This window comes from Oncorhynchus masou, chromosome 25 (assembly GCF_036934945.1).
Source record: "Oncorhynchus masou masou isolate Uvic2021 chromosome 25, UVic_Omas_1.1, whole genome shotgun sequence".
Classification (NCBI taxonomy): domain Eukaryota; kingdom Metazoa; phylum Chordata; class Actinopteri; order Salmoniformes; family Salmonidae; genus Oncorhynchus; species Oncorhynchus masou.
Window position 1 is genome coordinate 16,972,068 of NC_088236.1, and position 17,600 is coordinate 16,989,667.

Consider the following 17,600-nt stretch of genomic DNA (forward strand, 5'->3'; position numbering starts at 1 on the left):
CAGTATGTGTCTGCAACCAGACCTGTGTAGGTAACTGATGACATTACATTATAACAGTATGTGTCTACAACCAGACCTGTGTAGGTATAATTTGAATGAGAACAGTCCTCTTTATAAAGCCTCTCACAGTTTCACGTCAGAATAAGAGGTTCCATATTTCTCAAATGTCAAATTTCGAAGTTGTTCCAAATGTCAAATTTCAAAGTTTTAAAGGTTAAGTTTAGGCAGTAACTATGAATGCTTAAGGTTAGGGTTAAGTTTAGGCATTATCTCTGAATTCGTAAGGTTAGGCTTTAATTCAGAATGGTTAAGGTAAGGGTTAACATTTGTGATATGCTTTAAAAACAACAACTTTTTATCGCTGGATCCAAACATGAAACCTTTTTAACCCGAGACAGATGTTAACGTCCACTCTAGCACTCACTGTTGCCCCTAGTGGCCTTTTCCACGTCATCTCCTGACGTTCTCAGACATGGATGGACGTCAAATACTGACGCATAACACGGTTGACCTGCCAATCATAAACACTGCATTCATCTCTCTATCCTACCTGACTCGAGTTGTTCAGGTCTTGTTTTAAAATATTTTTCCACATTCAGATTTTCTTAGAACATTTGAATCAAGGTATTTCTACAAGAATCGCGCACTTTCCAAGAAGTTTATGAAACAGTAGATGTTAATGTGTGATTATTAGGAAACAGCACTGATTTGCTACTTCCCAGTGTTTAGATACAAGGACAAACCTGGAAATGTTTGTCCTTTTCACCACTCATCTAAAACTCAAGACACATCTGGCCACACAGTCAGTTGAATGTTACTGATAGTCCGTAGAGCGTCTACAGATGGACCATGTACGGACTAAATAAATTGTTACCACACATCTATCTCAGCTGGAAACATGTTTGAACTAGTTACATAAGTAAACTAACTGAGGTTGAAACGCTTTATAGTTGATGATGCCTTAAATTGGTCATTCCCACTTCAGTTCTGGTGAAACAGTGTCAACAGTGATCGAGAGACCAGGATGAGTTTACAATGACACATACTCAAATATATACAGACATACATACAAAGTACACACATGCACACAGGGGCTTGAGCTCCCTTAATTGTTGGAAGCTGTTGGTTGGGCTCTCTGTTTTTCTCCTGCAAATAGCCTGGACCTTTCATACTACTGTATGTGTATGTGTCCTGGGACATCCTTAAGATTATGCTGACTCTCCTCCTCCATGTGTGATATGGGCAAATCGATATGCAACAGAAGTCTAATACCTTAATCCACAATGCTCTCACAGGCAAAAAGCCTCCGTCAGATTATAAAGCAGGAGACAATGTCTCTCTCTGTCTCTGTCTGTCTGTCTGTCTGTCTGTCTGTCTGTCTGTCTGTCTGTCTGTCTGTCTGTCTGTGTCTCTCTCTCTCTCTCTCTCTCTCTCTCTCTCTCTCTCTCTCTCTCTCTCTCTCTCTCTCTCTCTCTCTCTCTATGCAATCACCATCGCATTGCACACTGCCCTATCCCATCCAGACAAGAGGAATACCTATGTAAGAATGCTGTTCATCGACAACAGCTCAGCCTTTAACACCATAGTACCCTCTGAGCTCATCACTAAGCTTGGGACATGGGTCTGAACCCCATCCTGTGCAACTGGGTCCAGGACTTCTTGAAGGGCTGACCGCAGGTGGTGAAGGTAGGCAACAACACCTCTGCCATGCTGATCCTCAACACGGGGCCCCCACAGGGGTGCCTGGTCAGCCCCCTCCTGTATTCCCTGTTCACCCATGACTGCTTGGCCACACACGTCTCCAATTTAATCATCAAGTTTGCTAATGACACAACAGTGGTAGGGCTGATTACCAACAACTACGAAACAGCCTACAGGAAGGTGAGGGCCCTGGCAGAGTGGTGCCAGGAAAATAACCTCCCTCAACGGCAACAAAATGAAGGAGCTGATTGTGGACTTCAGGAGACAGCAGAAAGAGCACGTCACCATCACAGCATCGGCGGTGGAGAGAGTGAAAAGCATCAAGTTCCCTCATGTGCCTCTTCAACCTCAGGAGGCTGAAGACACTCAGCTTGGCCCTAAGACCCTCAAGAATTTATACAGATGTACCATTGACAGCTTCCTATCGGGCTGTATCACCGCCTGGTACAGCAATTGCACCATCCGCAACCGCAGGGCTCTACAGAGGGTGATGCTGCCATCCCAACACATCATCGGGGGCACACTGCCTGCCCTCCAGGACATCTACAGCACCCGGTGTCACAGGAAGGCCAAAAATATCATCAAGGACGACAACCACCGAGTCACAGCCTGTTCACCCTGCTACCATCTAGAAGGCAGAGACAGTACAGGTGCATCAAACCTGGGACCGAGAGACTGAGAAACGGCTTCTATCTCCAGGCCATCAGACTGTTAATTGTAACCACTAGCTGGCCTCCGCCCAGTACCCTGCCCTGAACATTTTCAATTCTTATACTGTCCATACTGTCTATACACACCATTATATACACTGCTCAAAAAAATAAAGGGAACACTAAAATAACACATCCTAGATCTGAATTAATGAAATATTCTTATTAAATACTTTTTTCTTTACATAGTTGAATGTGCTGAAAACAAAATCACACAAAAATGATCAATGGAAATCAAATTTATCAACCCATGGAGGTCTGGATTTGGAGTCACTCAAAATTAAAGTGGAAAACCACACGACAGGCTGATCCAACTTTGATGTAATGTCAAAATGAGGCTCAGTAGTGTGTGTGGCCTCCACGTGCCTGTATGACCTCCATACAATGCCTGGGCATGCTCTTGATGAGGTGGCGGATGGTCTCCTGAGGGATCTCCTCCCAGACCTGGACTAAAGCATCCGCCAACTCCTGGACAGTCTGTGGTGCAACGTGGTGTTGGTGGATGGAGAGAGACATGATGTCCCAGATGTGCTCAATTGGATTCAGGTCTAGGGAACTGGCGGGCCAGTCCATAGCATTAACGCCTTCCTCTTGCAGGAACTGCTGACACACTCCAGCCACACTCTAGCATTGTCTTGTATTAGGAGGAACCCAGGGCCAACCGCACCAGCATATGGTCTCACAGGGGGTCTGAGGATCTCATCTCGGTACCTAATGGCAGTCAGGCTACCTCTGGCGAGCACATGGAGGGCTGTGCGGCCCCCCAAAGAAATGCCACCCCACACCATGAATGACCCACCGCCAAGCCGGTCATGCTGGAGGATGTTGCAGGCAGCAGAACGTTCTCCACGGCGTCTCCAGACTGTCACGTCTGTCATGTGCTCAGTGTGAACCTGCTTTCATCTGTGAAGAGCACAGGGCGCCAGTGGTAAATTTGCCAATCTTGGTGTTCTCTGACAAATGCCAAACGTCCTGCACGGTAAGCACAACCCCCACCTATGGACGTCTGGCCCTCATACCACCCTCATGGAGTCTGTTTCTGACCGTTTGAGCAGACACATGCACATTTGTGGCCTGCTGGAGGTCATTTTGCAGGGCTCTGGCAGTGCTCCTCCTTGCACAAAGGCGGAGGTAGCGGTCCTGTTGCTGGGTTGTTGCCCTCCTCCTCCACGTCTCCCGATGTACTGGCCTGTCTCCTGGTAGCGCCTCCATGCTCTGGACACTACGCTGACAGACACAGAAAACCTTCTTGCCACAGCTCACATTGATGTGCCATCCTGGATGTGCTGCACTACCTTAGCCACTTGTGTGGGTTGTAGACTCCATATCATGCTACCACTAGAGTGAAAGCACCGCCAGCATTCAAAAGTGACCAAAACATCAGCCAGGAAGCATAGGGACTGAGAAGTGGTCTGTGGTCCCCACCTGCAGAACCACTCCTTTATTGGGGGTGTCTTGCTAATTGCCTATAATTTCCACCTGTTGTCTATTCCATTTGCACAACAGCATGTGAAATGTATTGTCAATCAGTGTTGCTTCCTAAGTGGACAGTTTTGATTTCACAGAAGTGTGATTGACTTGGAGTTACATTGTGTTGTTTACGTGTTCCCTTTATTTGTTTGAGCAGTGTAAATATACACTATATGTATTTATATTCCAGACTCTGACATTGCTCATTCTGATCTTTCTTAATTTCTTTCTTTTTCATTTTCGCGATCTGCGTGTACTTTTTGCATTGTTATGTATTACTGCAATGGTGGAGTAATACAGAAGCATTTCACTGCACCTGCGATAACATCTGCAAAATATGTGTATGCGACCATTTGATATCTGTCCCTCTCTGTCGCTCTCTCTACACAGTATATATCTCTGTCTTTCTCTCTATATCCCAATATATCTTTCTCTCTCCGCCATCCTCTCTCTCTACATCCCCTCATCTTTGAGTAGAGCAAAATTAAGCCGAGAGCTGATGTTTTTGTCGTTAAACTGTTTGTTATTGTAAAACATACATGTTCCCATCCCCAACGATACAGGATATGTCAATCAACACCAGCTGGAGATAAAACTGGGCACACACACACTGTTGACTTCGATGATGAGCTTTATATCGGGAAATACTACATCTTAAAACTTCCTTCAGTACTTCCTTCATCAATACATACCCTAACAGCACATCCCCTTTGTACAAGTGACAGCTGCCAAGTCCCAGACCAAAACCCTCTAAATGAAGGAGAGGGAGAAGTGAGAGGGAGAAGTGAGAGAGAGAGCGAGAGAGAGAGAGAAAGAGAGAGAATCCATTAGCAGCCTTTCTTGCTATTCTCTGACGTCCACTATATTATACAAGCCTGCACACCTGCTGCGATCCAGGAGTACCGTCTAGAAATGAGAAACACATGTCCTCAGTAAAACTCAGTGTGTGTTTGTGTGTGCGCAACCAACTCCAGCAAAGGTAATATGGTAACCCTATGTGTCTAATTCTACCCTCTCCCTGTCAATCAGTAGGCCAGTTAAACAGCAGGGAATGTAGCTGGCTCTCACATCATAAATGGCCCTGTCACATTCTCCAGTGACTGTCAGAGCAGTGCTGGGGAAAGTTTCCAAAGCATTGTGGGAATGTTTCACCGGCTCTGCCTTGTGTTGTACACTTGTTTCTCTCGTCTATATCGAGGGATGGAGGGAGTAAATTAAGGAAATCCTCTACGCTCTTTGAAAAAAAGTGTTGCTGAAGGGTTGTTCAGTTGTTCCCATAGGAGAACCCTTTTTGGTTATAGGTATAACCCTTTTGGGTTGCATGTTGAACCACTAACCAAAAAGGGTTATGCAAATTGTTTACTATATGGACAGCCGTGGAACCCTTTTAGGTTCTAGATAACAACTTTTTTTTCATCCCTATCAAAGTCAGATCCAAATCAATGTGGGCTTCATGGTTAATGCTATTTAAGGGAAATAATTCGGCCAATGCATTTGATAGTGAAACAGCTTATTCGACTGTCTTTCCTCTTAACACTACACCTCCTTTTCCCCTCTCGTTCATTCTCCCTACAAAACCAACTCTCCCGCCAGAATTATCCAACTGCTCTAACTCCTGTTGCCTTGCGTGTGTGCTGTAGCCGGGATCAGAGAAAGTTCAGCTGCCCTCGGCTAAACACATTCACTGTCGATTCAGATCAACAGGTCGTCCTTTACTCTATGTTGTATGATACACACACGCACGCACGCACGCACGCACGCACAAACACACACACACACACACACACACACACACACACACACACACACACACACACACACACACACACACACACACACACAGGTGCTGTAACAAATGAATCTGTCAGCTCTGTGTACCCGCCAGTGACTGGAGCACTTATCTGGGGCTATGATCCGCTGTGTTTGTGTGTGTGTATAATATGCATGTGTACCTATACATGTACAAGTGGGTTTATGTTTTTGTGTATATTTGAGGGGCCTTTGAATATCCTTGACATGCATTGATAAATGCTACATTTTCAGGTAGCAAAGTTTGGGACTACTGTGTGAGTCTGTCGGTATAATACAATATAACTATGAATAAAAAAGAGAGAGAGGGAGGGATGAATAAAGGTGTGAAGTAGGGAAAGAGGGAGGGATAGAGAAGGAGGTGAGAGGAAGGAAGAGAGGAGGAGGGAGGGAGGCATGGGGCTGGTGGGGGAGAAGGATGTAATGAAAAGCCATTCTCCCTTTTCATTACACAGGTGGGAGAGCCTCTCTCGTTCTCTCTCTCACATTCTCTCTGGCCCTTCCATTGTATGATTTCACTTTCATTAAATATATCTTCCTTTTATCTTAAAGTGGTTGGTTTGAATCTCTCACTTTCTCTCACTCCTACCCTCTCTCTTTCTCTCCTTCTCTCCTTCCTTACTCTCTCTCTCCCTCATTCCCACTCTCTTTTTCTCCTCCTTCCCTCTCTCTTTCTCCCACTCATTCCCACTCTCTTTTTCTCCTTCCTTCCCTCTCTTTTTGTCATCCTCGCTCTATCTATCCAGCGGCTGGAGCTGAGCTGAGCTCTTGAGCAGAGGCTGATGGGAGTTCACTTGGGTGTGTCAATGGACTGTGTAATTGAAATGGAAATAAGCCAATCAGGGACTGGTGTCACGGTACCTTACCCTGCATGCACCTTACTGTTCCAGCTCTCCCAACTCTCAGAGAGTGTTTGTGTGTTTGTAGGAAGTGGCTAGGATGGTTTTCGATGTGTAATCAGCGGGTAATAAAATGTCTAAACACACACACACACACACACACACACACACACACACACACACAGCCAGGGTGATTACGAGCGCATTTCCGCCCCAGCACTGCGTGGTTATCTGGATCACTCTGGTAACAGCTGTAGCATAACAAATACATGCCATTATATTGGTTTGACAATTAGCCTGCCATCCACAGCTGGTTTAATTACCCTGCTAAATGATCAGGGCATCAAGGACTGGTCAGGTTTTCTACTTTACCAGTGGAGTGTGTGTGTGTGTGTGTGTGTGTGTGTGTGTGTGTGTGTGTGTGTGTGTGTGTGTGTGTGTGTGTGTGTGTGTGTGTGTGTGTGTGTGTGTGTGTGTGTGTGTGTATGTGTGTGTGTGTGTGTGTGTGTGTGTGTCACTCAACAGAGAGGTATTTTTCTTGGAGTGTGTCTCTCTTCTACTGCTGGACCAATTTGGTAGAGAAGATGTCAAAGTCACACACACACACACACACAGGTAGGAGTGAGAGATCGAGAGAAAGTCAATCCAACCACTTTAAGATAAAAGGAAGATATATTTATTCAAAGTGAAATCATATAGTGGAAGGACCAGAGAGAATGTGAGAGAGAGAACGAGAGAGGCTATCCCACCTGTGTAATGAAAAGGGAAAATATATTTTCATTACATCCTCCTCCTCCACCAGCCCCATGCTTCCCTCTGTCCCTCCTACCTCCTTTATTCATCCCTCCCTCCTTTGTTTTGTCCATTCTGTAGTGTTCAATGGGTTCATTTTGATGGTGAATGCCAGCATTGTTTAAAAAAAATGCACGGTTAGTCGTGTCTGGTATTGATAAACAAAGACCAGAACCTTTTATGTGGCAGATTTGGACAATGATAAACGCCTACATTTTAACGGTATAACTCTACAGTAACGTGCTATACATGATGTCAAAGTCTCTGGCTCTGTGCTTCACAGTGCTGTATGGGTTTTGACTGACAGACGTTCTGAACTTGAGTTGCCCCCATCCCTCATTCTGATTGGGCAACTTTTGCAAATGAGCGCGAGGGAAATCCTGTAAATTAAGAAGACTCAATGTATTTTGAAAAATGAGATGTTGAGGATTATAATAAATACCTCTTTGATGTCATAAAAACAAGCCAAATGTGCGCTTTACATTTCCATGTCATATACAGAACTTTTATGATCGCTGTGTTAGATGTACAATTACCAGATGACCTGGTGTTATACCCTGGGTTGTTCTGAACAGAATGAGTCTGTTAGATGTACAGTTACCAGATGACATGGTGTTATACCCTGGGTTGTTCTGAACAGAATGAGTCTGTTAGATGTACAGTTACCAGATGACATGTTGTTATACCCTGGGTTGTTCTGAACAGAATGAGCCTGTTAGATGTACAGTTACCAGATGACATGGTGTTATACCCTGGGTTGTTCTGAACAGAATGAGCCTGTTAGATGTACAGTTACCAGATGACATGTTGTTATACCCTGGGTTGTTCTGAACAGAATGAGTCTGTTAGATGTACAGTTACCAGATGACATGGTGTTATACCCTGGGTTGTTCTGAACAGAATGAGCCTGTTAGATGTACAGTTACCAGATGACCTGGTGTTATACCCTGGGTTGTTCTGAACAGAATGAGTCTGTTAGATGTACAGTTACCAGATGACATGGTGTTATACCCTGGGTTGTTCTGAACAGAATGAGCCTGTTAGATGTACAGTTACCAGATGACCTGGTGTCATACCCTGGGTTGTTCTGAACAGAATGAGCCTGTTAGATGTACAGTTACCAGATGACCTGGTGTCATACCCTGGGTTGTTCTGAACAGAATGAGCCTGTTAGATGTACAATTACCAGATGACCTGGTGTTATACCCTGGGTTGTTCTGAACAGAATGAGCCTGTTAGATGTACAGTTACCAGATGACATGGTGTTATACCCTGGGTTGTTCTGAACAGAATGAGCCTGTTAGATGTACAGTTACCAGATGACCTGGTGTTATACCCTGGGTTGTTCTGAACAGAATGAGTCTGTTAGATGTACAGTTACCAGATGACCTGGTGTCATACCCTGGGTTGTGCTTGTCCATTGTGAATCAAATTAGCCACGGCAATAGAACGGCCTTTTCAAACAACAACAGTAATTGTGTTAAGATGGGGATGCAGCATCGTTTTGCAAACAAAACAACTACTAGTTTGCTTGTTCCACTTCCTCAACAGAGAGCTAAGAGAGCTCAAAAAAGCACCTTATAGTTGAAGACTCTTGATTGTGGCCACTTGGAGACACCAGTTAGTCCTCTCAGTCAGACCCTTGTCATTTGTTTTGTCTTATATTTCACCTACCCCACATTTTCCAGGTATATTATGATCATCTACTGAATGCATCCAGAGTGTTTTCAGATGCATTTCGTTATCAACAAAGGTGATGAAAAATACAGTAAAGGTAAAATACACATAAAATCAACAGTGTAATGTTTGGATTCAGTCTTGTGCCAGGTAAACCGTTGTGTTTTCACCTTTGTTCTAATCATTTTCACATAGTCTCAAAACTGTCCCCTTTCAATTGCCACCATGGTTGTGAATATGCTTTTTATATTTCTTCTGTAAGAAACATTTCAATTTAGCCATATTCATGCAGGCCAATTCCCACGTGTGTAAAGGGTTAATCAGACCTTTAGAGAAGATATTTGATGTTTTACTCCCTGGTACACATCGGTACAACAATCTGTCTCTAAGATGTTGAACTAGTAGGCTTTGTGTAGATTTACTTTGGCTGAGGACATAAGCCCACACCTGCCTGGCTTTGTATTGTGTGGCACTATCAGCACATTTAGCCTTCCCCAAACCATGGCCCCAACCAATCGGAATTAATATCTGAACTTAACCCTTTGAGTTGTTTCTATTTTAACCCTGTAACCACGTGGAATTAACCCTGTAACCACATGGAATTAATCCTGTAACCACATGGAATTAATCCTGTAACCACATGGAATTAACCCTGTAACCACATGGAATTAACCCTGTAACCACGTGGAATTAACCCTGTAACCACGTGGAATTAACCCTGTAACCACGTGGAATTAACCCTGTAACCACGCGGAATTAACCCTGTAACCACGTGGAATTAACCCTGTAACCACGTGGAATTAATCCTGTAACCACGTGGAATTAACCCTGTAACCACATGGAATTAACCCTGTAACCACGTGGAATTAACCCTGTAACCACGTGGAATTAACCCTGTAACCACGTGGAATTAATCCTGTAACCACATGGAATTAACCCTGTAACCACATGGAATTAACCCTGTAACCACGTGGAATTAACCCTGTAACCATGTGGAATTAACCCTGTAACCATGTGGAATTAACCCTGTAACCACGTGGAATTAACCCTGTAACCACGTGGAATTAACCCTGTAACCACGTGGAATTAACCCTGTAACCACATGGAATTAACCCTGTAACCATGTGGAATTAACCCTGTAACCACGTGGAATTAACCCTGTAACCATGTGGAATCTACCGTGTAACCACGTGGAATTAACCCTGTAACCACATGGAATTAACCCTGTAACCACATGGAATTAACCCTGTAACCACGTGGAATTAACCGTGTAACCACGCAGAATTAACCCTGCAACCACGCAGAATTAACCCTGTCACCACGTGGAATTAACAGTGTAACCATGTGGAATTAACCCTATAACCACATGGAATTAACCCTGTAACCACATGGAATTAACCCTGTAACCACGTGGAATTAACCCTGTAACCACATAGAATTAATCCTGTAGCCACGTGGAATTAACCCTGTAACTACATGGAATTAACCCTGTAACCACGTGGAATTAACCGTGTAACATCGCGGAATTAACCCTGTAACCACATGGAATTAACCCTGTAACCACGTGGAATTAACCGTGTAACATCGCGGAATTAACCCTGTAACCACGCAGAATTAACCCTGTAACCACATGGAATTAACAGTGTAACCACGTAGAATTAACCCTGTAACCACGCGGAATTAACCCTGTAACCACATGGCATTAATCCTGTAACCATGTAGAATTAACCCTGTAACCACGTGGAATTAACCCTGTAACCACATGGAATTAACCCTGTAACCACATGGAATTAACCCTGTAACCACGTGGAATTAACCCTGTAACCATGTGGAATTAACCCTGTAACCATGTGGAATTAACCCTGTAACCACGTGGAATTAACCCTGTAACCACGTGGAATTAACCCTGTAACCACGTGGAATTAACCCTGTAACCACATGGAATTAACCCTGTAACCATGTGGAATTAACCCTGTAACCACGTGGAATTAACCCTGTAACCATGTGGAATCTACCGTGTAACCACGTGGAATTAACCCTGTAACCACATGGAATTAACCCTGTAACCACATGGAATTAACCCTGTAACCACGTGGAATTAACCGTGTAACCACGCAGAATTAACCCTGCAACCACGCAGAATTAACCCTGTCACCACGTGGAATTAACAGTGTAACCATGTGGAATTAACCCTATAACCACAAGGAATTAACCCTGTAACCACATGGAATTAACCCTGTAACCACGTGGAATTAACCCTGTAACCACATAGAATTAATCCTGTAGCCACGTGGAATTAACCCTGTAACCACATGGAATTAACCCTGTAACCACGTGGAATTAACCGTGTAACATCGCGGAATTAACCCTGTAACCACGCAGAATTAACCCTGTAACCACATGGAATTAACAGTGTAACCACGTAGAATTAACCCTGTAACCACGCGGAATTAACCCTGTAACCACATGGAATTAATCCTGTAACCATGTAGAATTAACCCTGTAACCACGTGGAATTAACCCTGTAAACACATGGAATTAACCCTGTAACCACGCAGAATTAACCCTGTAACCACATGGAATTAACCCTGTAACCACGCAGAATTAACCCTGTAACCACATGGAATTAACAGTGTAACCACGTAGAATTAACCCTGTAACCACGTGGAATTAACCCTATAACCACATGGAATTAACCCTGTAACCACATGGAATTAACCCTGTAACCACGTGGAATTTACCGTGTAACCACATGGAATTAACCCTGTAACCACGCAGAATTAACCCTGTAACCACGAGGAATTAACAGTGCAACCACGTGGAATTAACCCTGTAACCACATGGAATTAACCCTGTAACCACACAGAATTAACCCTGTAACCATGTGGAATGAATGTGTCAAAAATAGACGTTCATCCATAATAAAGTTGAATTTCAAAGGGAAACTATGAGATCCACCAACCCACGCACACATGCACAAATGCACAGACTCACACACACACGCACGCACACACACTCTCACACACACACAGGAAGTAGTCTGGGGGTGAAGGGAAACCATAATGTGTACACACAAACAAACCCATGTACACACACACACACACACACACACAGGAAGTAGTCTGGGGGTGAAGGGAAACCAGAATGTGTACACACAAACAAACCCATGTACACACACAGCAGAGAGGCTGAGCAGAGGAAATGTGTGTTGTGAGAGGATGTGATTATTAAGTCAGTGACATTTAAGCCAGAGGAGATGTATTACTCTGCCTGTGGGTTGCAATGACATGTTTTAAATGAAATGTTACACATGAGATGCTGCCGGAAAGGTAAACAGTTTCACTCAGCTATTTATTCTGAATGAGTAAACACAGGAAAGCAGCATTAGACGCCTGCATAAACATCACACAACCGTACATACACACATGTTACATACCGCACACACACACACACACACTGAACAGATGGTGTCAGTCAAAGAGTCTTCAAGCTAGCTCGCTCTTCAATATTAACACTGTGTTAGTGAAGGCTTACAAATAGAAAGTGATACTCCACAAAGAGTGATGGACAATCAAAAAGCAATTCTCGCCCCCTCCCTGTCCACAAACAACTGGGGAGGAATGAAGTGTGTGTGTGTGTGTGTGTGTGTGTGTGTGTGTGTGTGTGTGTGTGTGTGTGTGTGTGTGTGTGTGTGTGTGTGTGTGTGTGTGTGTGTGTGTGTGTGTGTTGTCCCCATCAGAGTGTGATTAATAAAGCGCCCAGACCACCTTTATCATCGTAACATCAAAGGCAGTCTGCTTTCCTTGGCTGCAGAGCCAACTCTGTCAGAGTGAGGAGAGAATGTTGGAGGAGGGAGGGATGGTAGAAGGAGAGAGAGGGAGGGAGGAGAGAAGGGAGAAGAGAGGGAGGGAGGAGAGAGGGAGAGAGGTAAAGTTAAAAAAGAAGAGATACAAGGGGAAAGAGAGAGAGAGTTTGTGTGGGGGGGGAGGGGAGGGGGAGGGGAGGGGAGGGGGGAGGGGAGGGGAGGGGAGGGGAGGGGAGGGGAGGGGAGGGGGGGAGGGGAGAAATTGGAAAAAGGAGAGATGAGGAGTAGAGGATGAAGTGTAGACGAGAGGAAGGGCAGTGTGCTAAGTGCTGTCTAAGTCCCATGTACAAGGCAGAGAGGTTTTCAATTAAAAATTGACCTCTTCTCAGGTCCAGACATAGCAAAGGTAGGTAGAGAATGAAAGTCTCTTTTCAGGGTTGAGTTAGGGTCAGCAACCTGAAGTTAGAGTCAGCTTTCCCCAGATCCACCCCTCAGCCAACTGCTCTAACGACATTCACACTAATTCCTCTGAGGCATGGTCAGACAGTTGTTAGTAGACAAATCAAAGATGAATTCGGACCTGAGCCACAGTGTGTGTGTGTGTGTGGGCAAGCTTGTGTGTGTGTGTGCGTGTGTAGTTGTATGTGCATGTGGGTGTGTGTCCAGGGTTGGGGATTAACGGATTACAAACTGTAATCTGTTACGTTACCAAATAAAAAAATGTAATCAGATTACAGATACTTTTGAAAAACTAGATGATAACTTCTTGGATTACTTTGAAATTCAGAAAGATTGTTTTCGATTAAATACTTAATGACACCTTTCTGTTTTCTCAATGACATTGAATTCAGCATTGAAAAAAGGAGCACGTTTAAATTTGTTCTGCCTGAGTGAGGCTGACCACATCAGAGACCACTATGATGACACACAAATGTGTTTGATGGACCGTGGGAAAAGAGCAGGAATAGGCTTTTGTAGCCTACAGTCCATTCCATGTTTTCCAGTGATATAACTGCTGTCGGCATCAAAGATTATATGACCAACTGGAGTAAATGCTTGGAGGTAAGGACGACAGGGGCGTTGTAGTCTATGGGCCTATTATTGATATCTGCATAGCAATGATATGCATCACACTGCTGCTCTCTCAAATATATGGTTGTGGATGACTGATCACAAATATATAGGTGTATTATACCCCAAAAATGATTGAATTTCAGAAGTGTAGGTTAAGCTGCCTATCAATCACTGTTTTATGCGACCCGTGGACAGCCAGTGAAAAATGTGCTCTTGCAGCTGCATAGCGTGGATCCCAACCTGTGGAATAATAGTTTGAGGGAGTTCCTACAGCACATACAGTCGAAAACATGTTTAATTTATGAAGACCATGAGTGGGCTTTGATTGCTCAATCTAATTCGTACCGATAAAAAAAAAACATTTCTAAAGGCCTAATGAACATATGCTTAAACTTGTTCACTTTTGAAAGACTTCAACACCTTATCGAGATATTTATTTTACCTTTATTTAACTAGACAAGTCAGTTAAGAACAAATTCTTATTTTTAATGACAGCCTTGGAACAAATTCTTATTTTCAATGACAGCCTAGGAACAGTGGGTTAACTGCCTTGTTCAGGGACAGAATGACAGATTTGTACCAGCCCAACACTCTAACCACTAGGCTACCCCATATCAAATCTTATTTTAAATTAATTAAGTGTTCTAGTGTTCTAGTTGGTAATTCTATGGTATCACCAACAAAAATGTAAACAATAGGCCTATCCATAGTATGTATTATAGAATTCAATCCTTTCACATTAAGCAAATAGCACTTATCGGTTGAATACGAAGCATGCCATTCCATTAGAGCAACATTTATATTTCAACCATGTTTTGAAGCAATGAGCCCAATCAGCTCTCCATGACAACAACCCAAACAACATAGCAGACTAATATGTCCTTTGTTTTGGGGTTGTATTGAGGTAAAACAAATAGACTAATATACAGTATATGTCCATATTATTGTCCTATTCTTGATGTTCAAGGGGTATTTACCTAATTGGAAAGATTGGAAATGTGTCAGATGTTGTTTTTTAATGTACATGTATAGCCCAATAATTGTGTTATCTCTATTGGAAGTAGAAAGCAATGGGTCAGAAGCCTACATAACCCATAAAGTAAAATGCAACATCCATTGATGGCCAACTATGTGAGCTCTAACATTGATTTATCTGGCAGGAGTTCAATTGGTAATATACATTTTTGTCTTCTTCCAGTGCCACTTAAGCAATCGCAAAGTAACTGAAAGTAATCAGATTACATTACTGAGTTTGTGGTAATCCAAAATTAACGTTACTGGTTACAATTTTGGACAGGTAACTATTAACTGTAACATATTACATTTAGAAAGTAACCGACCCAACTCTGTGTGTGTCTGTATGTGTCTGTGTATGTGTGTGCCTGTGCGCGTGTGTGTGTGCCTGTGCGCGCGTGTGTGTGTGTGTGTGTGTGTGTGTGTGTGTGTGTGTGTGTGTGTGTGTGTGTGTGTGTGTGTGTGTGTGTGTGTGTGTGTGTGTGTATGTTCAGATGAGGGAATTAGAACATCATGACCCTGTGTAGTATGTTGTGGATCAGTGGAGTTTTAAACATGCCTCTATGCACAGCCTTCTGGGGGAAAACACACGCTGTATTTTGGTATCGTTTGACATTTACAGTCTCAACTATCTCACACCTCCCTGTGGACTCTGGAACCCTCTGATGTCTGAACTCTTCTCTGAGTTTTCAAAATGCTAGAAGTAAATAAGGAAAAAGTACTTTTTCGCAGCGCTTTCTGGCATCCAAAAGAGAGATATTTCGTCCAAGTTGGATTCTTTAGTGTGTGATACATTATGTTGTAGAGAAGTGTTGTGCATAAATTTCCCGGGATGGATTTATAGACAAAACCTCCTCGTTTACTAAAGCCAAATGTTAAGAACGATTGCTTGCACATTTCTGAGGGATATCTGAAGAATGTTGAAAGATCCAACCTGCACTCATAAACATCTAAACAAATTAATCAACATACTGTATAACATTGAGAAAATGTTAACATGACTGTTGTGTGTGTGTGCGTGCGCACTCACACATACATATGTGTGTGAGTTTTATAATTGAGGATGTTTTCAGTGATATTGTTGATATGAACTGAAGTGGACTTGGAGTGGGAGTGTACTCATCAAGTCACGTTGACTTCAATGTCCAGAACACTGTGTACTGCAGAAATGTGTTTAGGACCATGAATGTTACTTTTACTTTTAAAGTACTACTAAATCAGGTTGTGCAGAGTAAAGTCACTTCTTTCTTGGCGGTGTTATGTAATGTACTGTTGTTGATAATTGATAAATAATTGTAAAGTTTTTGAGGCACTTTCAAACACTTTCTTTCTCTCCCTACTTCCCTTTCTTTTTCTCTCCCTCCCTCCCTCCTTCCCTCTCCCTAAAACATTTTTTTTAAACGTAAAGTTTTTGAGGCACATTCAATGGTGTATGACTGTTATTGGGGAATAAAGTAATTCTGACTAACTGCTGATTTTATCTTCCATTACATCTGTAACTGAAGCCCTTCATCAGTCTTCCAAACACTAATGTTCTCTTCCTTGCCTTCTGTCCAATCAGGTTCCATCGTGGAGACTACCACATTGACGTGTGTATAAACGACTACCTGGATGTGTTCTGTCCCCACTATGAAGACATGGTGCCGGAGGAGCTGATGGAGCGCTACGTCCTCTACATGGTCAACTACGACGGCTACAGTACGTGTGACCACACAGCCAAGGGCTTTAAACGCTGGGAGTGTAACAGGCCTCACTCCCCCAATGGACCACTCAAGTTCTCCGAGAAGTTCCAGCTCTTCACCCCCTTCTCTCTGGGCTTCGAGTTCAGACCGGGCAGAGAGTACTACTACATCTGTGAGTATTGACGTATATCACCATATATTGTTATTGTATGTGAGTCATAGAGAGCACTGTTATGTGTTGAATTCATGTGTGTTGAAGTCAGTCTGATGTCAGAGTGGACGGCAGATGCAGCCCTTAACGTGTTTAGAATTGTATGCAGTTGTATCAGAAGAACAACCATTTCACATCCAAATTTGCATTGGAAGAATATGTGACTCGTTTCAGGAAACTAGGCATATGTAATACGTCAATACTTCATAGGAGAGGCATTTGAACATAAATATATTTTTTATAAAAAAATGAATGAACCTTCCCGCTAGCCATGATTGGCTGAGATAATGGATGGGCTGGACATGCCAAGAGATGAGTTCAGATTGGTCTGCCATGTAGCACACTTCTGTCTATAACAATGGCTGCTCAGTATGTGTAGGTATCTGTTCTTTTTTTAAAGATATCACAAATAACTGCAAAAGTGTTCCTCTCCACTTTCTGAAGGACAGGTTTTTAAATCAGTGGAATGCCCAGTGGAAGCAGAGTATGATAGCTAAGGAGATGGAGAAAATTCTGGCGTTTGATTGCAAATATGCGGAGGGAGATAAAAAGAAAACACACAGAAGGCTGCTGTATAAAACACCTGTCTCCGGATTACATTTTTAAACTAAGGGCAACCATGGCATCCGTGGCATCCGTGACAGAGAAGGAAAAGTGTTCATCCATCTTCATCCAGGTAAGAGAGTCTAGCTAGCGACATTTTCAGATATTATACATTTCATATTTTGTCAGAAAGTTATTTTCATTGCAAGTTAACTTCTTGGAACTCCCCATCCCGGATCCGGGTTTGTGACTAAAGCCTCAGGCTCATTAGCA

The 17,600-nt window shown here is 43.2% G+C and overlaps 1 protein-coding gene across 3 annotated transcripts in view; it reads left to right on the top strand.

The window, feature by feature from the left end:
• The window catches only part of LOC135513830 (ephrin-A5-like), a 191,105-nt gene that overhangs the window by 136,147 nt on the left and 37,358 nt on the right, over positions 1-17,600 (top strand). For all 3 annotated transcript variants that reach the window (XM_064936783.1, XM_064936784.1, XM_064936785.1), the window contains exon 2: positions 16,453-16,745. In XM_064936783.1, coding sequence (XP_064792855.1) covers positions 16,453-16,745 — 293 coding nt within the window. The remainder of the gene's footprint in view (positions 1-16,452; positions 16,746-17,600) is intronic.